The sequence below is a fragment of the Pan paniscus genome, chromosome 2, assembly GCF_029289425.2.
Source record: "Pan paniscus chromosome 2, NHGRI_mPanPan1-v2.0_pri, whole genome shotgun sequence".
In the NCBI taxonomy this organism is placed as follows: Eukaryota; Metazoa; Chordata; class Mammalia; order Primates; family Hominidae; genus Pan; species Pan paniscus.
In genome coordinates, this window is record NC_085926.1 from 134,435,009 (window position 1) to 134,458,509 (window position 23,501).

The following is a 23,501-nucleotide window of genomic DNA, read 5'->3' on the forward strand; positions in this document are numbered from 1 at the left end:
CCCATCATGCCAGAGGTGAACACACACACCCCTCTGCTATTGAGCTTTTTAGTATCTCACTATCAACAATAACTACAGAGCCAAGAAACAAATATTTGAGGAAAATGTCCAATATGAAAGACAGTTTAAAAAGCAGAGAATAAGAAGAAAAAAGGTTAGGACTGACAGCAGAAGAAAACCTCAGAGAAATAATTAATACCATCAACGAAAAGGTATCTACGAAACACAGAATATTTCAAAAAAGGGAGACTTGGGCCGGGTGTAGTGGCTCATGCCTGTAATCCCAGCCCTTTGGGAGGCCGAGGCAGGCAGATCACCTGAGGTCAGGAGTTCGAGACCAACTGGCCAACATGGTGAAACCACATCTCTACTAAAAATACAAAAATTAGCCAGGCATGGTGGCACATGCCTGTAATCCCAGCTACTCAGGAGGCTGAGGTCGGAGAGTATCCCTTAAACCCAGGAGGCATAGGTCATAGCAAGCCAAGATCGTGCCACTGTACTCCACTCTGGGTGACAGAGCGAGACCCCGTCTCAAAAAAAAAAAAAAAAAAAAAAAGGAAGACTTGGAAAATAAGAAAGAACTCTTAGAAATGTAAAAGGATACTCAAAATTAATAAACATGAGGTAACACAGTGGAAAGGACAAAGAAATGGAAAATAAACATACATAACAGTGTATCATCACAAAATTTCAGGATATCATCATGAAATTTCAGTAACAAACAAAAAAATCTGCAAAGCTTCCAAAGACAAGAAACAGGATCACAACCAGAAGTCTAAAATTAGCACTGGACTTCTCAACAGCAACTTTGGAAACGAGAAACAAAATCTTAAAAAAAAATTTTCAATTATGAAATTTAAATTGGGTCAAACTATTAAGCAAGAAGCTACAACATGTTTTTCAGGCACGTAAAGTCTCAAATACATATTTCCCAAATTGTCTTTTTCTCAAGAAACTATCAAAAACTATGCTACACAAAAAGGAGAGAACAAATTAAGAAAGAAAGAAAACAAAAGATAATAGGGGTTCTAAAAAAGAAAGACAAAAAATTCAAACAGCAGAAACAATTAAATAGCATCTAAATTTTAGAAAATGAGGCATAATTTTAAAAAATTAAAAGAAAAAAGTCAAAAATTTAATCAGAACACTTGTTTAAAAATAAAACCAAAAAGCTTCACAAGTACACATGACAAAGAAACTTAAAATAACAACTTATGGCATAGTCATAAGATGGTACCATTATAGAGAATTTTTATTTTTGTACTTTTCTCTTTTTCTGAATTCTCTGTAAGTAGTATATGTAACTTTATATACACTGAAAATATTCTAGTGTACAATATGAAAACGAAAAGTATGTTAAAAAAATTTTCAAGTTCTGTGCCCTCTTTACAACCAAACCAAATAAGCTTAGCTGTTCTCTATATTAAAATCACAAGGATATGAACAGACACTTCTCAAAAGAAGACATTTATGCAGCCAACAGACACATGAAAAAATGCTCATCATCACTGGTCATCTGAGAAATGCAAATCAAAACCACAGTAAGATACCATCTCACACCAGTTAGAATGGCAATCATTAAAAAGTCAGGAAACAACAGATGCTAGAGAGGATGTAGAGACACAGGAATGCTTTTACACTGTAAGTGGGAGTGTAAACTAGTTCAACCATTGTGGAAGACAGTGTGGTGATTCCCCAATGATCTAGAACTAGAAATATCATTTGACCCAGCGATCCCATTACTGGCTATATACTCAAAGGATTATAAATCATGCTACTATAAAGACACATGCATACGTATATTTACTGCGACAATATTCACAATAGTAAAGAGTTGGAACCAACCCAAATGTCCATCAATAATAGGCTGGATTAAGAAAATGTGGCACATACACACCATGGAATACTATGCAGCCATAAAAAAGGATGAGTTCATGTCCTTTGCAGGGGCATGGATGCAGCTGGAAACCATCATTCTCAGCAAACTATCACAAGGACAGAAAACCAAACACCGCATGTTCTCACTCATAGGTGGGAATTGAACACTGAGAACACTTGGATACAGGGTGGGGAACGTCACACACCAGGGCCTGTCGTGGGGTGGGGGCAGGGGGAGGGATAGCATTAGGAGAAATACCTAATGTAAATGATGAGCTAATGGAAGCAGCAAACCAACATGGCACATGTATACCTATGTAACAAACCTGCACATTGTGCACATGTACCCTAGAACTTAAAGTATAATTAAAAAAAAAAAAATCACAACGTTGGGCTGGGCATGGTTGCTCAGGCCTGTAATCTCAGTGCTTTGGGAGGCCAAGGTGGGCAGATTGCCCGAGGTGAGGAGTTCGAGACTAGCCTGGCTAACATGATAAAACCCCGTCTCTCCCAAAAATACAAAAATTAGCTGGGTGTGGTAGTGCACGCCTGCAGTCCCAGCTACTCGGGAGGCTGTGGCAAGAGAATCACTTGAACTCAGGAGGGGGAGGTTGCAGCGAGCCGAGATTGTGCCACTGCACTCCAGCCTGGGTAACACAGTGAGACTCCATCTCAAAAACAACAACAACAAACAACATTAGACAATTACTAAGTGACTTATGTATGTTACATATTTAACAAAAATTATTTCATCTATATGACTCAGGAAACAAAAGATAAATTATTTCATTTAAGCTTCCCAATACTACCACGAGAAAGGATTATTAGTATCTATGCTATGAAGACGAAGAAAGGCACAGGAGTTACATAATTTGTCCAAAGTCACCAAGTTAATAAATTCAAGATATGTAATGCTTATAAAGTAATTTTTAAAATCCTTGTTTCTTTACAAAAACTGGCTGCCAAAAGAAAGCTAATTTTCAGAACCGATGATAGAACGTAAAAGACAATAATACTAAGAAAAAAGTTAGAAAATTTCAAGTTATTATAGACCTAAATATACAGATTCAAAAAAGTAATTACATTTTAAAGTTATACTTTATTTTATGGGTAAAACTACATGATATAGTGGTATTTGCAGATTTCACCAACTATTGGGCATTAATCCCACGAGAACATCAGAAGTCTGTTATATACAAACCCTAGAAAATTGAATAAAGATTTTATATCTGGAAGAGGGATGAAAAACACAACGGTGAAAAAGTAAAGTAAGACAAAGTAAAAGTACAAAGCAATGAAAAGGTCAAACTCTAGAAGAATTTTGAAAAATGAATATAAAAAAATAAAATGTAAATACAAAAAGGAAGAGCAATTATTTATACTACATGGTCTATTCTTTGATAATACCAGATTGCTCTAAAATTTTCACATCTTAACCATAGAAACCAGAAACGATCTGTGTGGTTAAAAATTATAAAATAATTATTGAATTTAATAAACAGAATATGGGTCCTGAGAGCCAAAAGATAAGTAAAACGAAAATGCAGGCTGGGTGTGGTTGTAATCCCAGCACTTTTAGAGGACATGGTATGCAAACTGCTTGAATTCAGGAGTTCAAGGCCATGGGCAACATGGCGAAATCCCAACTCTACAAAAACTACAAAAAAATTAGCCGGATGTGGTGGCATGCACCTGTGGTCCCAGCTACTCGGGATGCTGAGGTGGAAGGATCGCTTGAGCCTGGGAAGCGGGGGTTGCAAGGAAACAAAACCATGCCACTGCACTGCAGCCTGGCAACAGAGTGAGAATCAGAAAATAAACATACATTTAAAAAAAGCAAAAGCAAAGAAAATGCATGCTGTTCGTTTTCTTAACAGCGGTTCTTGAAAGTTTATCTACTTGTTTATTTATGATTTCCCCATCTGTCATGTCTTATTACTTTTTATTAAAATATAATAAGCAAATCAATAAATTCTGAGTAAAACCATAAAGGAAGGGAAATATTGGCAAATACTATTATCCCTTTTTCTCATTAAAGAATAATAGAATAATAGCTGCAGCTTACTAAATGCCAAGCATTGTCCCAAGCACTCCTAATCTCTTTTCTTTCCCACTTTGCAAATAAAGAGAGTAAGACCAGCTATGTTAAGGACTTGTCCAAGGTTATCCAACTAGTAAAAGGCAGAGACGAATATGAATTCAGACAGGCACTCCAGAACCCATTCTATCAACCACAGTATTACATGGTTTCAGCAACTGAAGGCCAAATAAAAAGACTTCAATTTTCTGAGGCAAAATTATTTTCAGCCTCTGATCATAAATTAAAGCAATTTCATATGTCATTTCCTTCCTCAGAGGAAAAGTCTGGAGATGCTGATTCTATAAGAAAAGTTAATCAATAATGAATCATATGTGAATATAAAATCAACCACAAGGTATAAAGAAATGTTTATCCCTCAGGAGTCTGAGAGTGACTTATTGATAAGCACTGATGAAGACTGGCCTTGTGATGATCTTGACCACATTTTCTAATTTTTTCCCAAATTCATTTTAGGAGGGAAAAAAGAGAATAGAAACAATCTTCATGTCATTATTAATACAAATTTTGTATTTTAACTCCCTTTTGTTCAAATTAGAACTTTAGAAGTCAGAGGCAGCCAGCATTAATATATTTATAACATCACAGAAAATTATGTAGGTGAGAAAACAACAAAATATTAAACCGTTAACCAACATTACTCATCCTGAATGTTGCCCTCTAACAAAAATTTGAAGTCAACAAGTTGTAAAGTATTGGTATACATTTTAAAAGCAAATGTCTAAAAATAAACATAATCCTGAAAAACAATTCTTTGAGAGTAAAATTTTAACTTCATAATACCAAACAAGAAAGTGGTAAAACAAAGAAAATCTTACCTATTTTTGAACTTAAAAGGAAAATATTCCCTCAAAAAATAAAAATGTCATCAAATTTGAAAATAAAAAAGTTCCCAGTCTCAGATTGTAAATCCACCAAAATAATTATGACACAATGTTTCTTACATAAATTAAATCCACAAACTGTACTACTATGTCCCACTGAGATAGCTATTTCAAATAAAAATAAGGGCACTTAGTTCTGAAGATCAATAGTTAATGAAAACTACAATGTAAAGCTTATTAAAATGGGTCAGATAACTAGGACAGTATGTTTGAAAATTCCAACGAAGGGATTAAAGAAAATATAAAATTGAATTGTTAACAGTCTCTTTCAATTTAATGGTAAAATATATTCTAAAAAGAGAGTTTACCTCCAATGGAAAAATAAGAATATACTTATGAGTGTGGAATAAACAGACATAAAGAACTAAATAATGATAAAAAAAACTTTTAATAAAAATGTAGTAAAAGTATACAATTAAATGCAATGCATAAACACTGACAACAGGGACACACATTGAATTCATAACAGGAAAATGGGATATTTGGAAAACAGATTAAAAATACTACTGATAAGACCACTCTGATGACTTATGAAGCTCTGGAACTCATCACATCTGTACCCTACAAAATAACTAACCTGATTGTCTCTCTTCTCAGCTAAGATTTAAGCAATGTCAAGGAGCATTTTATTCCAAAGCCGATAATCATATCTGGCCATAACTGCCTTGTAACTGTCCATGCACATAGTCTTTGAAGCAGAGGATTAAATGTTCCTGCCCATTTTATCTAGTCCCCAAGACTTGTCCTGCAAAGTGAATAAAAATGATTATCTTTTAATCTATTCCTCGTACATATACCATTAAAAATAAGAAGAGGGCAAAGATGAGAACAAAATGTCCTTGAAAAGAGGGAAAATTGTTGTCCAGCCTGGAATTAAGTTCCCAGCAAGCCCTCTGTGCTTTGTTGAAGGGTAGGTGACTGCTATGTCTCACATTTTATACAAGTGAGCCTTGGAAGATATAACCATTAATTAGTGTAGACACATGGGAATTACAGTAATACGCTAAAGTAAATTGAGAGAACAACTGAAAAGTTTTATCCTTTGAAAATTCTGTATAAACATATGTTGTTAATTTGTTTTTTTGATATGATTTTGAAAAATAATTTCGAATTTAAATAGGCTACATGATGATACTAATATAAAAAGAACACAGGTGAAAACAAAATCACATTCATCAAGTAGTGTTAAAGGTTATGATGAACGCAGGTAGACCGTGGAAAAGAGACACAGAAAGGCAATGGGGGGAGGCAGGAGACACTCAATTCAAAAGGAATAGGAAGAAAGCCATAATGAAAATATATTTAAACATACACAAGATTAGCAGATGGAGATAACCAAAGGGGTAAGTATAAAGAAAACAATACAATGAAAGTTACTAAAAATGAGGAAATGAAAAGGAAAGCTGAAATGGACCATCGAAAAGGCAGTAAAATACAGTAATACTGCATTTACATGGCAGTGAAGGACAAATGCAAATGAGTTAAAGTGCATTGTTCACAAAATAAAACAATGTTTTAAGAGTCAAAATATTCTGCGTATTTCTATAATATAGCACTCCTCTTATGTTCTTAGAGTAAATGGCATACAATTAACCTTTTAAACAGAATGCACACAAGTTACTAGATTAAAGAAAAGTAGCTTGCCCCTACAGAGAAGCCAAAGATTGTGCTCTATCTTGAGAACTGTAAACTAATTTTTGTGTCTTCTTCTTTTAAATGGTCATTTCACAATACTATCAGCCCTCAATTAACTTATTGCTTCTCCTTCTCTCTTGGCCTTGGGAAACCCAGATAATAACTTCTGTATAAAAGTAAATTCGTTAATTCTTATGACAGCAAAATTGGTTATTTACAAGCAATTTCTACTTTATTTTCAAGTTTCTTTTTTCCAAATTGCTGAATTTCCTATGCATGTGACAATCAAGTAAATGGGCATTACTGTACACAGAAAGAAGTAAGATGAAAAGGAACAGAAAATATAAAGAAAAGAAAAAAAGCAACGACCAAATGCAGAGGATACTACGAAAGGTTGGCGAATTAGAAAAAAAAAAGTCTAACATTATATAACTGTTTGAATAATAAACAGTATTTTTACAGTAACTTTTTAAAAAAGATAAACAGGGTAAAAAATCTTTTTCTTCCTAATAATGAGGAAGAAGATACTCTCAAAACACAGTATGAACTGTATCTGATGTATGTTCTACATAGGTATTTTTCAACAAATTATATTTTTAATCTTTTGAAAAAAGATAAAATTGGGTAAAATATCTCCCTCTCTTCCTAATAATGAGAAAAGAACACTCTCAGAAAAAACAAACTGTGCTTCATGTTTACTTGGTTAGGACTGTAACTAACAGAACAATAGACACTAATATGAATTAATATGAATTAACTGAGTAAGGGAAAAATGAGAATTGGGAAAAACAGAATGTAAAAACATATACACAACTCCAGTTATTATCTTATTGGCTTTGGGCAACAGGTTAAGCCAAAAAATAACAAAATTTTAAAGCAGACATTTGCAATGTGTAGTTCCCAAATCACCAGCATCAACATTGCCTAGGAACTTCTTGCCCAGCCATCTGTTTGAACAAGCTCTGTAGGTGATTCTGGTGTGTGCTAAAGTCTGAGGAACGGTGCTTTAAATAAATTAGATAAACGAGAAATTAAAATTTAAATGCAAAATGAAATGTAACTAATGAGTCTAAATCTGGTTTATTATGATAATAAGTAAGATGAATATAGGCAAAGTTACTGCTACTAAAAAAGATGCAATTTGGGATTATTTAAACATACACTTATGAACACTCAACAAGTATACACACACTCCATTATGAATGAAAAAAATAGTCATTTTAGGTAGGCACAGTTAAAGCAGTGACGGAAAAATAGAACAATTGCTAAAATAAGAAAATTACCTCGTTACTGAAAATCAAGAAAAAAAATGAATATAGTTGGTTGACAAGTTGTCATGATAATTCTAAAAGAAAGCAAAAGTGAAAACTAATCTGTTAGTTCTTCAAATTATCTACAGCCTACCTTAAGAACTGATTTTAAAGATGTTAATATTTGAGTATGTTTAAGTTATTATAGCACTAGGAATAGGAAGAATGTTTGTTACCCTAATGGACAGAATTGTTTCAAGTATATAAACAAGTATTTACCCACTTATCTATAATAATAATGAGCAATAAAACAATGTAATTATGCGATGAAAAAATACAATAAATTTGGAATTTCAACTATTATTACTTGGGTTTTCCAAAGAATTTGGCCTAGTGGTCTCTTAAAATTTCTTCAGTTATAAGTAAGGATGTACATTAGTAACTAAACATTCAGACAGACATTTGATGACACTGGCCAGAAAATTTCAATTTTCATTCTTAAGGCTATCAAATGCCAGTTATGAAAACAGGCATAAATTTTAACAAAAACTATTCAAATGACTGTTTTATTCTAATTAAATTTTTAATTAAATCCTCTCATTAAGTTTGTAATCAGAATAAAACATAGTCAACAAAACTAAATGAAAAGGAAATAAAATGTTGATTACTTACCAGCCAGGGTACTTGTATGCCTAAAAGCTCTGACCTGGGAGTCTGACAAACCCGTCAAAAGGGAGATTACTGTGTCCATCATATACTCATCATAAATTATGCTATACTGACACTGTCGAATCAGGACTCCAATAAATTCACAAAAGTTTGAACGAAATTTTTTCCACTGAGGTCCAGGCATGGTAAGAGGATAATCACCACTGTCCTAAAAAAGAGAAAAAGAACATATTAAGTATGTCACATTACAGAGTTTGATGAAAGCTTTTTTTTTCTTCCTACCTACATAGGAACCCCTTTTTGCAAAGCAGTTATAGAAAGAAATAGGTGACTTCCATAGTACATTTGATTGCTTTATTTCTCTTTGATTTTGATCTGCCACAACTAAGTAATTCTTAAAATACTCAAAATTACTATTTTAGAACCAGCATCTACTTTATTGTTCTAAGTCTTTCATTGAAAATAATAGTTCCACTTTGTTGTATTTGGATCATAGTTGAGGTAATCTGAAACAGTAAAAAAATTTTTTTAAAGTTTAGACTAGAAAGGATGATTGCCAGTTGAATTTTGATGAAAGCTATCATGATATCTGTGTCATACCACATCTTTCAATATTTTAAATTGAATTTTTAAGAAGTGAGAATTTCAAAAGTATAAGCATTTCATTGGGAAATGCAAAAATAATCTTACACATCCTAAATTCCAACCAAATTTCCTCAAATTTTACTATGAACTTTATTTTAATACCACTTCATACACTGGACTGATTAAGTTTTCTAAGACAACAATCTGAGTTCTTGATATCACCAGGTTGTGTCATCTTGTTTTAAAACACAAAACGTAGAGTACAACCCAACTGGCTAGAGGTTTCTCTCTCTAGTGTAAGACACTTAAGTACAGAAATGGAAATTAACAAGGTAGAGAATGAGGAATTCTGTGAACAAGGTTGCCTGAATATTCTCAATGTGTAACTTTTTGTCCTTTCTAGAACAAAGTGCTGCTAGGCAAATTTCTTTATAAATGAGGCCTTGAGCTCTGCTGGAGTCATAGGAAAGAGAACTAGTGTGATATACAGAACACCAGATCCCAAGAACAGGTAACAAAAAGCAGACACTACAAGAGACCGGACTCAGAGTCAAAATCCCAAAAGTTAGTTAATGTTGGTGTTAGATGAGTGGTAGGGAGCACTACATGACTGGGAGTGTGAGTATAGACTGGAGAAGTTACATAGACTAGAAAGAAAAGATGTTTCCTAAAGGTATCTCAGCAGCCTACCTGCTGCTTCTATATCACAAAACCCCACTATAATAGAGTTCCTCTTGTTTTTTTCTTTTTTGCTGTTCTTTTTTGTTTTTAATTATAATTATTTTTCACTCTACTTTTAGTTCTAGGGTACATGTGCACAACGTGCAGGTTAGTTACATATGTATACATGTGTCATGTTGGTGTGCTGCACCCATTAACTCATCATTTACATGAGGTATATCTCCTAATGCTATTCCTCCCCCCTCCCCCCAACCCACGGCAGGTCCCAGCGTGTGACGTTCCCTTCCTGTGTCCAAGTGTTCTCACCGTTCAATTCCCACCTATGAGTGACAACATGCAGTGTTTGGGTTTTTGTCCTTGTGATAGTTTCCTGAGAATGATGGTTTCCAGCTTCATCCATGTTCCTACAAAGGACATGAACTCATCATTTTTTATGGCTGCATATTATTCCACAGTGTATATGTGCTACATTTTCTTAATCCAGTCTATCACTGATGGACATGTGGGTTGGTTCTAAGTCTTTGCTATTGTGAATAGTGCCACAATAAACATACGTGTGCATATGTCTTTATAGCAGCATGATTTATAATCCTTTGGATAGATACCCAGTAAGGGGATGGCTGGCTCAAATGGTATTTCTAGTTCTAGATCCTTGAGGAATCGCCACACTGTCTTCCACAATGGTTGAACTAGTTTACAGTCCCAACAACAGTGTAAAAGTGTTCCTATTTCTCCCCATCCTCTTCAGTACCTGTCATTTCCTGACTTTTTAATGACTGCCATTCTAACTGGTGTGAGATGGTATCTCACTGTGGTTTTGATTTGCATTTCTCTGATGACCAGAGATAATAAGCATTTTTTCACGTGTCTGTTGGCTGCATAAATGTCTTCTTTTGAGAAGTGTCTGTTCATATCCTTAGCCCACTTGTTGATGGGGTTGTTTGTTTTCTTTCTTGTAAATTTGTTTGAATTCTTTGTAGATTCTGGATATTAGCCTTTTGTCAGATGAGTAGATTGCAAAAATCTTCTCCCATTCTGTAGGTTGCAAAAATCTTCTCCCATTCTGTAGGTTGCCTGTTCACTCTGATGGTAGTTTCTTTTGCTGTGCAGAAGCTCTTTAGTTTAATTAGATCCCATTTGTCAGTTTTGGCTTTTGTTGCCATTTCTTTTGGTGTTTTAGACGTGAAGTCCTTGCCCATGCCTATGTCCTGAATGGTATTGCCTAGGTTTTCTTCTAGGGTTTTTATGGTTTTAGGTCTAACATGTAAGTCTTTAATTCATCTTGAATTAATTTTTGTATAAGGTATAAGGAAGGGATCCAATTTCAGCTTTCTACATGTGGCTAGCCAGTTTTCCCAGCACCATTCATTAAATAGGGAATCCTTTCCCCATTGCTTGTTTTTCTCAGGTTTGTCAAAGATCAGATAGTTGTAGACGTGTGATATTATTTCTGAGGGCTCTGTTCTGTTCCATTGGTCTACATCTCTGTTTTGGTACCAGTGCCATGCTGTTTTGGTTACTGTAGCCTTGTAGTATAGTTTGAAGTCAGGTAGCATGATGCCTCCAGCTTTGTTCTTTTGGCTTAGGATTGTCTTGGCAATGCAAGCTCTTTTTTGGTTCCATATGAACTTTAAAGTAGTTTTTTCCACTTATCTGAAGAAAGTCATTGGTAGCTTGATGGGGATGGCATTCAATCTATAAATTACCTTGGGCAGTATGGCCATTTTCACGATATTGATTCTTCCTATCCCTGAGCATGGAATGTTCTTCCATTTGTTTGTGTCCTCTTTTATTTCATTGAGCAGTGGTTTGTAGTTCTCCTTGAAGAGGTCCTTCACATCCCTTGTGAGTTGGATTCCTAGGTATTTTATTCTCCTTGAAGCAATGGTGAATGGGAGTTCACTCATGATTTGGCTGTTTGTCTGTTACTGGTGTATAAGAATGCTTGTGATTTTTCCACATTGATTTTGTATCCTGAGACTTTGCTGAAGTTGCTTATCAGCTTAAGGAGATTCTGGGCTGAGACGATGGGGTTTTCTAAATATACAATCCTGTCATCTGCAAACAGGGACAATTTGACTTCCTCTTTTCCTAATTGAATACCCTTTATTTCTTTCTCCTGCCTGACTGCCCTGGCCAGAACTTCCAACACTAAGTTGAATAGGAGTGGTGAGAGAGGGCATCCCTGTCTTGTGCCAGTTTTCAAAGGGAATGCTTCCAGTTTTTGCCCATTCAGTATGATATTGGCTGTGGGTTTGTCATAAATAGCTCTTATAATTTTGAGATACGTCCCATCAATACCTAATTTATTGAGAGTTTTTAGCATGAAGGCTGTTGAATTTTGTCAAAGGCCTTTTCGGCATCTACTGAGATAATCATGTGGTTTTTGTCTTTGGTTCTGTTCATATGCTGGATTACGTTTATTGATTTGTGTATGTTGAACCAGCCTTGCATCCCAGGGATGAAGCCCACTTGATCATGGTGGATGAGCTATTTGATGTGCTGCCAGATTCAGTTTGCCGGTATTTTATTCAGGACTTTTGCATCGATGTTCCTCAGGGGTACTGATCTAAAGTTCTCTTTTTTTGTTATGTCTCTGCCAGGCTTTGGTATCAAGATGATGCTGGCCTTATAAAATGAGTTAGAGAGGATTCCCTCTTTTTCGGTTGATTGGAATAGTTTCAGAAGTAATGGTACCAGCTCCTCCTTGTACCTCTGGTAGAATTCGGCTGTGAATCCATCTCGTCCTGGACTTTTTTTGGTTGGTAGGCTATTAATTATTGTCTCAATTTCAGAACCTGTTATTGGTCTATTCAGGGATTCAACTTCTTCCTGGTTTAGTCTTGGGAGGGTGTATGTGTCCAGGAATTTATCCATTTCTTCTAGGTTTTCTAGTTTATTTGCGTAGAGGTGTTTATAGTTTTCTCTGATGGTAGTTTGTATTTCTGTGGGATCGGTGGTGATATCCCCTTTATCATTTTTTATTGCGTCTATTTGAGTCTTCTCTCTTTTCTTCTTTATTAGTCTTGCCAGCGGTCTATCAATGTTGTTGATCTTTTCAAAAAAACCACCTCCTAGATTCATTAATTTTTGAAGGGTTTTTTGTGTCTCTATCTCCTTCAGTTCTGCTCTGATCTTAGTTATTTCTTGCTTTCTGCTAGCTTTTGAACGTGTTTGCTCTTGCTTCTCTGGTTCTTTCAATTGTGATGTTAGGGCATCAATTTTAGATCTTTCCTGCTTTCTCTTGTGGGCACTTAGTGCTATAAATTTCCCTCTACACACTGCTTTAAATGTGTGCCAGAGATTCTGTTATGTTGTGCCTTTGTTCTCACTGGTTTCAAACAACATGTTTATTTCTGCCTTCATTTCATTATGTATCCATTAGTCATTCAGGAGCAGGTTGTTTAGTTTCCATGTAGTTGAGCAGTTTTGAGTGAGTTTCTTAATCCTGAGTTCTAGGTTGATTGCACTGTGGTCTGAGAGACAGTTTGTTATAATTTCTGTTCTTTTACATTTGCTGAGGAGTGCTTTACTTCCAACTATGTGGTCAGTTTTGGAATAAGTGTGATGTGGTGCTGAGAAGAATGTATATTCTGTTAATTTGGGGTGGAGAGTTCTGTAGATGTCTATTAATTCCGCTTGGTGCAGAGCTGAGTTCAATTCCTGGATATCCTTTTTAACTTTCTGCCTCGTTGATCTGTCTAATGTTGACAGTGGGGTGTTAAAGCCTCTCATAATTATTGTGTGGGAGTCTAAGTCTCTTGTAGGTCTCTAAGGACTTTCCTTACGAATCTGGGTGCTCCTGTATTGGGTGCATATATATTTAGGATAGTTAGCTCTTCTTGTTGACTTGATCCCTTTACCATTATGTTGTGGCCTTCTTTGTCTCTTTGTATCTTTGTTGGTTTAAAGTCTGTTTTATCAGAGACTAGGATTGCAACCCCTACCTTTTTTTGTTTTCCATTTGCTTGGTAGATCTTCCTCCATCCCTTTATTTTGAGCCTATGTGTGTCTCTGCACTTGAGATGGGTCTCCTGAATACAGCACACTGATGGGTCTTGACTCTTTATCCAATTTGCCAGTCTGTGTCTTTTAATTGGAGCATTTAGCCCATTTACATTTAAGGTTAATATTGTTATGTGTGAATTTGATCCTGTCATTATGTTAGCTGGTTATTTTGTTCGTTAGTTGATGCAGTTTCTTCCTAGCATCCATGGTCTTTACAATTTGGCATGTTTTTGCAGTGGCTGGTACCGGCTGTTCCTTTCCATGTTTACTGCTTCCTTCAGGAGCTCTTGTAGGGCAGGCTTGGTGGTGACAAAATCTCTTAGCATTTGTTTGTCTCTAAAGGATTTTATTTCTCCTTCACTCATGAAGCTTAGTTTGGCTGGATATGAAATTCTGGGTTGAAAATTCTTTTCTTTAAGAATGTTGAATGTTGGCTCCCACTCTCTTCTGGCTTGTTCAGTTTCTGCTGAGAAATCCACTGTTAGTCTGATGGGCTTCCCTTTGTGGGTAACCCGACCTTTCACTCTGGCTGCTCTTAACATTTTTTCCCTCATTTCAACTTTGGTGAATCTGACAATTATGTGTCTTGGAGTTGCTCTTCTCAAGGAGTATCTTCATGACGTTCTCTGTATTTCCTGAATTTGAATGTTGGCCTGCCTTGCTAGGTTGGGGAAGTTCTCCTGGATAATATCCTGCAGAGTGTTTTCCAACTTGGTTCCATTCTTCCTGTCACTTTCAGGTACACCAATCAGATGTAGATTTGGTCTTTTCCCATAGTCCCATATTTCTTGGAGGCTTTGTTTGTTTCTTTTTACTCTTTTTTCTCTAAACTTCCTTTCTCGTTTCATTTCATTCATTTGATCTTCAATCACCGATACCCTTTCTTCCAGTTGATCGAATCAGCTACTGAAGCTTGTGCATTTGTCACGTAGTTCTAGTGCCATGGTTTTCAGCTCCATCACACCATTTAAGGACTTCTCTACACTGGTTATTCTAGTTAGCCATTAGTCCAGTCTTTTTTCAAGGTTTTCAGCTTCTTTGTGATGGGTTCCAACTTCCTCCTTTAGCTCAGAAAAGTTTGATCGTCTGAAGCCTCCTTCTCTCAACTTGTCATTCTCCCTCCCGCTTTGTTCCGTTACTGACGAGGAGCTGTGTTCCTTTGGAGGGGGAGAGGCGATCTGATTTTTAGAATTTTCAGCTTTTCTGCTCTGTTTTTTCCCCATCTTTGTGGTTTTATCTACCTTTGGTCTTTGATGATGGTGACATACAGATGGGGTTTTGGTGTGGATGTCCTTTCTGTTTGTTAGTTTTCCTTCTAACAGTCAAGACCCTCAGCTGCAGGTCTGTTGGAGTTTGCTGGAGGGCCACTCCAGACCCTGTTTTCCTGGGTATCAGCAGCGGATGCTGCAGAACAGTGAATATTGCTGAACAGAAAATGTTGCCACCTGATTGTTCCTCGGGAAGCTTCATCTCAGAGGGTTATCCGGCCGTGTGATGTGTCAGTCTGCCCCTACTTGGGGGTGCCTCCCAGTTAGGCTACTTGGGGGTCAGGGACCCACCTGAGGAGGCAGTCTGTCTGTTCTCAGATCTCAAACTCCGTGCTGGGAGAACCACTAATCTCTTCAAAGCTGTCAGACAGGGACATTTAAGTTTGCAGAAGTTTTTGCTGCGTTTTGTTCAGCTATGCCCTGCCCCAGAGGTGGAGTCTACAGAGGCAGACAAGCCTCCTTGAGCTGTGGTGGGCTCTACCCAATTTGAACTTCCTGGCTGCTATGTTTACCTACTCAAGCCTCAGCAATGGCAGGCGACCCTCCCCCAGCCTTACTGCAGCCTTGCAGTTTGATCTACTGCTGTGCTAGCAATGAGTGAGGCTCCGTGGGCATGGGACCCTCTGAGCCAGGCGCTATAAGAGATGTGCAGATATCAATTAAGGACACAGGAAACATGAAAAAGCAAAGAAACTTGACATCTCCAAAGGAATACAGTAATTCCCCAGCAACAGATGCCCCCGCACCCCTCCCCCCAAAAAAATCACTAAGTCCTGGAAAAGGAATCCAAATTATTTATTCTAAAGAAGCTCAGTGAGATACAACAGAATTCTGAAAAACAATACAGAGGAGTCAGCAAAACAATTCAGCATATAAACCAAAAATTTACCAAAGAAATAGATATCATTAAAAGGAACCAAATCAGGCGCAGGAGCTCACATGTATCATCCCACCACTTCGGGAGGCTGAGGTGAGTGGATTCCTTGAACTCAGGACATGGCAAAACCCCGTCTCTACCAAAAATACAAAATATTAGTCAGGCATGGTGGTATGTGCCTGTATTCCCAGCTATTTGGGAGGCTGAAGTGGGAGAATCACTTGAGCCCAGGAGGCAGAGGTTGCAGTGAGCCAAGATCATGCCACTGCACTCCAGTCTGGGTGACAGAGCAAGACCCTGACTGAAAAAGCAAAAAACAAAACAAAACAAAACAAAACAGAAAACAAACCAAAAAACCCCCACAAATTTCGGAACTGAATAATTCATTGAATAAAATAAAAAATACATTTGCAAGCTTCAACAGAAGACTAGATCAAGCAGAAAAATGAGTATCAGAGCCTGAACACAGGTCTTCTGAAATAATTCAGCCAGACAAAAATAAAGAAAAATGAACTATGCCTTTGTGATATATGAAATACCACAGAGCACCCAAATGTTCAGTTTGGGGTCCCAGAAGGCCAAGACAGAATGAAAGCATTTTAAAACCTACTTAATAAAAGAATAGATGAAAACTTCCCAAGTCTAGCAAGAGATATAGACATTTAGATACAAGAGGCTAAGATCCAAAAAGGTCTTCTTCATGGCACGTTATAGTCAAACTGTTTTAACGTCAAAGACAGAGAGAATTCTGAAAACAGCAAAAGTGTCTAGTCATATATAAAGAAACCTTCATCAGACTACCAGTAAATTTCTCAGCAGAAACCTTATAGGACCAGAGAGAATGGAAGGACATATTCACACTGCTAAAAGAAAACAACAACAACAACAACAACAACAAAACCCTGCTAGTCAACAGCACTATATTCAGCAAAACTATCTTTAATAAATGGAGAAATAACATTTTTCCCAAACAAGCAAAAGCTAAGGAAATCCATCACCACCAGATCTGTTCTACACAAAAAAATGCTCAAGAGAGTCCTAAAACTGGATGTGAATAAACAATGTTTACCATGAAGAAAACACACAAAAGTATAAGTCTCACTGGTAAAGCAAACACACATATGAGGAAGATAAAATAATCAAATGACACTGCTACAGAAAATCACCAAACAACAAAGAAAAACAATAGGAGAAAAAGAAAGAAACAAATAATATTACAAAACAACCAGAAAACAATTAACACTATGACAGGAACAAAGGGTCACATAGTAATATTAACTTTGAATGTAAACGGATTAAATATTCCACTAAAAAGACAAAGACCAGATGAGTAGATAAAAGACAGGATCCAACCACATGCTGCCTACAAGTAATGCACTTTACCTGTAAAGACACATACAGACTGAAACTAAAGGGATGGACAAAGATATTCCACACAAATAGAAATGAAAAGTGAGCAAGAACAGCTATACTTATGATGAGTGAAACAAACTGTACATCAAAAACAGTCATAAAGACAAAGGTCATTATATAACGATAAAGAGATTAATTCAACAAAAATAATTAATAATTTTTAGTATATATGCACCCAACAGTGGAGCATCCAGATTTATAAGGCAAACATTACTAAATCTAAATAGACTCCCAGACTATAACAGAGACTTCAACACCTCACTCTCAGCATTCGATCATCTAGACAGAAATTCATTAAAGTAACACTGGATTTAAACTAGACCTTAAACCAAATAGACTTGACATTTATAGGACATTTTATCCAACAACTGCAGAATACACATTATTCTCTGAGATCAGACAAAATTGGGTGCATTCAGGGTGGTATGGCCATAGACAGAATATACATTATTCTCATTAGCACATGGATAGACCATATGTTAAGCCACAAAACAAGTCTCGTCAAATTTTTAAAAATCAAAATCATATGAAATATCTTCTCAGACCACAATGGAATAAAACCAGAAATCAATACAAAGAGAAACTCTGAAAACCTTACAAATACATAAAAATTAAAAAACACACTCTTGAATAACCACTGGGTCAACGAAGAAATTAAGGTGTAAATCAAAACATGCCCTGAAATAAACGAAAGTGGAAACACAACATACCAAAACCTGTGGGATATAGCAAAAACTGCAGTAGGATGAAAGTTTATAGAAATAAACACCTGCATCAAAAGAGCAATAAGGTTTCAGGCCAGGCACAGCAGCGCACACCTGTAATCTCAGCACTTTGGGAGACTGAAGTGGGTGGATCACCTGAGGTCAGGAGTTCGAGATCAGCCTAGCCAACATGGTAAACTCCGTCTCTACTAAAAATACAAAAATTAGCTGGGTGTGGTCATGGGTGCCTGTAATCCCAGATACTCGGTTGGCTGAGGCAGGAGAATCACCTGAACCCAGGAGGCAGAGGTTGCAGTGAGCCGAGATCACGCACTGCACTCTAACCTGGGCAACAAGAGCGAAACTCTGTCTTTGGAACAGACACTTCTCAAAAGAAGACATTTATGCAGCCAAAAAACACATGAAAAAATGCTCATCATCACTGGCCATCAGAGAAATGCAAATCAAAACCACAATGAGATACCATCTCACACGAGTTAGAATGGCAATCATTAAAAAGTCAGGAAACAACAGGTGCTGGAGAGGATGTGGAGAAATAGGAACACTTTTACACTGTTGGTGGGACTGTAAACTAGTTCAACCATTGTGGAAGTCAGTGTGGCGATTCCTCAGGGATCTAGAACTGGAAATACCATTTGACCCAGCCATCCCATTACTGGGTATATACCCAAAGGACTATAAATCATGCTGCTATAAAGACACATGCACACGTATGTTTATTGCGGCATTATTCACAATAGCAAAGACTTGGAACCAACACAAATGTCCAACAATGATAGACTGGATTAAGAAAATGTGGCACATATACACCATGGAATACTATGCAGCCATAAAAATGATGAGTTCATGTCCTTTGTAGGGACATGGATGAAATTGGAAATCATCATTCTCAGTAAACTATCGCAAGAACAAAAAACCAAACACCGCATATTCTCACTCATAGGTGGGAATTGAACAATGAGATCACATGGACACAGGAAGGGGAATATCACACTCTGGGGACTGTTGTGGGGTGGGGGGAGGGGGGAGGGATAGCATCGGGAGATATACCTAATGCTAGATGATGAGTTAGTGGGTGCAGCGCACCAGCATGGCACATGTATACATATGTAACTAACCTGCACATTGTGCACATGTACCCTAAAACTTAAAGTATTAAAAAAAAAAAAAAAGAGTAGTAAGGTTTCAAAGTAACAATTTAATGACGCACCTCAGGAACTAGAGTAGGAAGAACAAACCAAATACAAAATTAACAGCAGAAAAGAAATAATACAGATCAGACCAAAAATAAAACTAAAAAAAATACAACGGATCAATAAAATGAAAAGATAAAACTGATAAACCACTAGCTAGATTAACAAAGACCCAAATAAAAAAAATTAGAAATGAAAAATGAGACATTACAACTGATAACACAGAAATACAAAAGATCATCAGAGACTATTATGAACAACTATACACTAACAAATTGCTTGATCATGGTATATTACCTTTTTGATGTCTGTTGACTTTGGTTTGCTAGAATTTTTGTATCTAACTTCATCAGGGATGTTGGCCTGTAGGTTCCTTTATGTTGTTGTTGTTTTTGCTGTGGCCTTATCTGGTTTTGCTAACAGGGTAATGCTGGCCTTCTAGAATGAGTTACTGAGAATTCCCTCCCTTTAAGTTTTTTGGAATAGTTTGAGGAGGACTGGTGTTATTTCTTCTATCTTTGGTAGAATTCAGCTGTGAATCCTTCTGGGCCTGGGCTTTTCTTGGGTGGGAGACTTTTTATTACTGATTTAATCTCACTACAAACTCACTAATACACCATGATCAAGCAAAATTTACATAAGGCATTCAAGGATGGTTTAACGTATGCAAATCAACAAATGTGATACATAACATCAACAGACTGAAGGACAAAAACCCTATGATCATCTCAATAGATGCAGAAAAAGCATTTGGTAAAATCCAACAACGCTTCATGATAAAAATTCTCAATAAACTAGGCAAAAAAGGAATATACCTCAAAATAACAAAGTTCATATATGACAAACTCACAGGTAACATCATACTGAATGGGGAAAAGTTCAAACCTTTTCCTTCAAGAACTGAAACAAAACAAACATGCCCACTTTTATAAGTCTTATTCAACATGGTACTGGAAGTCCTACACAGACCAATCAGGTAAGAGAAAAAACAAAATGCATCCAAATTGGAAAAGAGGAAGTCAAACTGTCCCTCTCAGCAGATGACATGATCTTTTATTTAGAAGAACCCAAAGCCTCTACCAAAAAATTCTTAGAGCTGATAGCAAATTCAGTAAAGTGCTTTACATTTTTTCAACATATAAAAATTGGTTTCTATATACCATTAATAAAACAGCTGTAAAAAAATCAAGATGGCAATCCCATTTACAACAGCTACAAAAAATAAAAGATCTAGAAATAAAGCTAACTAAAGTGAAGGATCTCTATAAGGAAAACTACAAAAGACTGATGAAAGAAACTGAAGAGGACACAAACGAATGGAAAGACAACTCATGCTCATGAATCCCAAGAATATTGGTAAAATGTTGGTAACCACTGAATTTTTTCTTTAAAAAAAGGTTGGTAAAATGACTGTGTCGCCTTTTTTTTATTTTTATTTTTTGCATTACTATAAAGAAATACCCAAGACTGGGTAATTTATAAAGAAAAGAGGTTTACTGGCTCAGGTTCTGGAAGCTGTATATGAAGCATAGTACTGGAGTCTGCTCGTCTTATGGTGAGGTCCTCAAGGATGCTTATAATCACAGCAGAACGTGAAGGTGAGCCAGTGAATCACATGGTGAGAGAAGGAGCAAGGGGGCAGGGGTGCCATACTTTAAAAAATAACCAGATATCTTGTGAATTCAAAGCGAGAATTCACTTGTTACTGCAAGGAGGATACCAAGCCACTCACGAGGTATCTGTCCCCATGACCCAAACACTTCCCACCAGGCCCCACTTCCGACACTGGGGATTACATTTCAACATGAGATTTAAAGGGGACAAACATCCAAACCATATCAATGACCATACTGTCAACAGCAATATACAGATTCAATGTAATCCCTATCAAAATATCAATGTCAGTTCTCACAGCAACAGAAAAAAACAATCCTAAAGTGTGCATGGAACCAAAAGAGAACTGGAATAGCCAAAGCAAAGTTAAGCAAAACAAACAAACAAATGAACGAAACAAAACAAAAACAAAGCTGAAGGCATTACAGCCTGACTTCAAATTATATTACAAGGCTATATTCGCCAAAAGAACAAAGTATTGGTATAAAAATAACCACACATACCAATTGAACAGAATAGATAACCCAGAAATAAATCCACATATTTACAGCCAACTGATGTTTGACAAAGGTGTCAAGAATATACACTGCGGGATGGACATCTCCCTTCACTAAATGATACTGGAAAAACTGGATATCCATATGCAGAAGAATGAAACTGAACCCCTATCTCTCACGTTATATAAAAATCAACCCAAGATAAAGACTTAACTGTAAGACCTGAACCTATAAAACTAGTAGAAGAAAACACAGGAAAAACAATTCAGGACACTGGTCTAGGCAAATAGTTTATAGCCAAGACATCAAAAGCACAGACAACAAAAACAAACAAATAAAAAAGGCAAACAAGGTACATTAAACTAAAAATAAAAAAGCACAGCAAGCAAAGAAAACAACAGAGTGAAGAGACAACCTCTTGAATGAGAGAAAATATTTGCAAACTATTCATCCAACAAAAGACTAATACTGAAAATAAACAACTCAACAATGAAAAAAAAACATAATCGCATTAAAAAGTGAGCAAAGCACATGAATAGTCAATTCTCAAAAGAAAACTTAAATGGCCAACAGGTATATGAAAAAGTGCTCAACATCCATAATCATCCAGAAAATACAAATTAAATGGGCAATGAGATATCATTCACCCCAGTTGGAATGGCTATTATTAAAGAGAAGAAAAAACAGATACTGGTGAGGATCTGGAGAAAAGAGAACTTCTATACACTGTTGGTGGGAATGTAAATTAGTACAACCACCATGGAAAACAGTGTGGAGATTTTTCAAAAAACTAAAAATAGAACTACCATATGATCCAGCAATCCCACTACTACATATTTATCCAAAGGAAAAGAAATCAGTATATCAAAGGGATACCCACACTTGCATGTTTATCACAGCACTATTCACAATTGCAAAGATATGGAATCAATCTAAGTGTCCATCAATAGATGAATGGATAAAGAAAATGCAGCATATACATATAACAGGATACTATTTGGTTATAAAAAATTAAAGTCATTTGCAACAGCATGAATAGAACTGGAGATCCTTATATTAAGTGTAATAACTCAGGAACAGAAAAACAAATACATTTTCTCACTCTTATCTGTGAGCTAAAAAACCTGATCTCATGGTGATAGGGAATAGAATGATAGATGCCAGAGGGAGAAAAGCGTGTGAGGAGGAAACAGAGAGGTTGGGTAAATAGTTATAAACTTACAGTTAGATAGAAGAAATAAGTTCTAATGTTCGATAGCAGGCTTGGGTGACTACAGTTAACATCAATATATTATATATTTCAAAATAGCTAGGAGAGAGCTGGGTGCGGTGGCTCATGCCTGTGATCCCAGCACACAGGAAGGCCAAGGCAGGTGGATCACTTGAGGACAGAAGTTCAAGACCAGCCTGGCCAACATGGCGAAACTTTGTCTCTACTAAAAATACAAAAATTAGCTAGGCACGGTGGCACAAGCCTGTAATCCCAGCTACTTGGGTGGCTGAAGCAAGAGAATCACTTGAACTTGGGAGGTGGAGGTTGCAGTGAGCTGAGATCGTGCCACTGCACTCCAGCCTAGGCAACGAAGTGAGACTCTGTCTCAAAACAAACAAACAAGTAAACAAACAAAACAAAAGCTAGGAAAGGACTTGAAATGGTACCAACACACAGAAATGATAAATACTCAAGGTAAGAGATACCCCAAATACCCTGACTTGATCATTACGCATTCTATGCATGTAAAAATATTCACATGTACCCCATAAAAATGTGAACTACTATATATCCATAAAAGCAAAAAGTGATACCTCTAATAAATAAAAAACCGAATTCCTACTATCTGGCTTTAGCTGAAAAATCTAATACATCTTAATAATAATTAACAAATATAAATGTGATTTATGTGAATCACTGTAAAATCCAATTTTGTACGAGTTTTAAAACGGAAAGATAAAAATTTTCAAATTACCAGCATGTAAGTATATCCTCAATAAATACTTTATCATGACTAATCCAGATAGTATTTCATCTAGTAACCACTGACATAAATGTTATTGTTGGAATATACTTTGGCTTCATGAGTATCTCGTTTAAGCATCTCTCATGAGTGATGTCTCAGATAATGTAAGGGAGAGGTCTGACTCAATCTAAAAAGATTATCCCAGATTAAGAGAATATAACGGGCCCATTAAAAAACTACTAGTATAATTCTATAACTTACTGGA

The 23,501-nt window shown here is 36.4% G+C and overlaps 1 protein-coding gene across 4 annotated transcripts in view; it reads right to left on the reverse strand.

Annotated features, from left to right (window-relative positions):
- Positions 1 to 23,501, reverse strand: part of STAG1 (STAG1 cohesin complex component) — a 407,390-nt gene that overhangs the window by 169,376 nt on the left and 214,513 nt on the right. For all 4 annotated transcript variants that reach the window (XM_034957447.3, XM_034957449.3, XM_034957448.3 and 1 more), the window contains one exon: positions 8,421 to 8,625. In XM_034957447.3, coding sequence (XP_034813338.1) covers positions 8,421 to 8,625 — 205 coding nt within the window. The remainder of the gene's footprint in view (positions 1 to 8,420; positions 8,626 to 23,501) is intronic.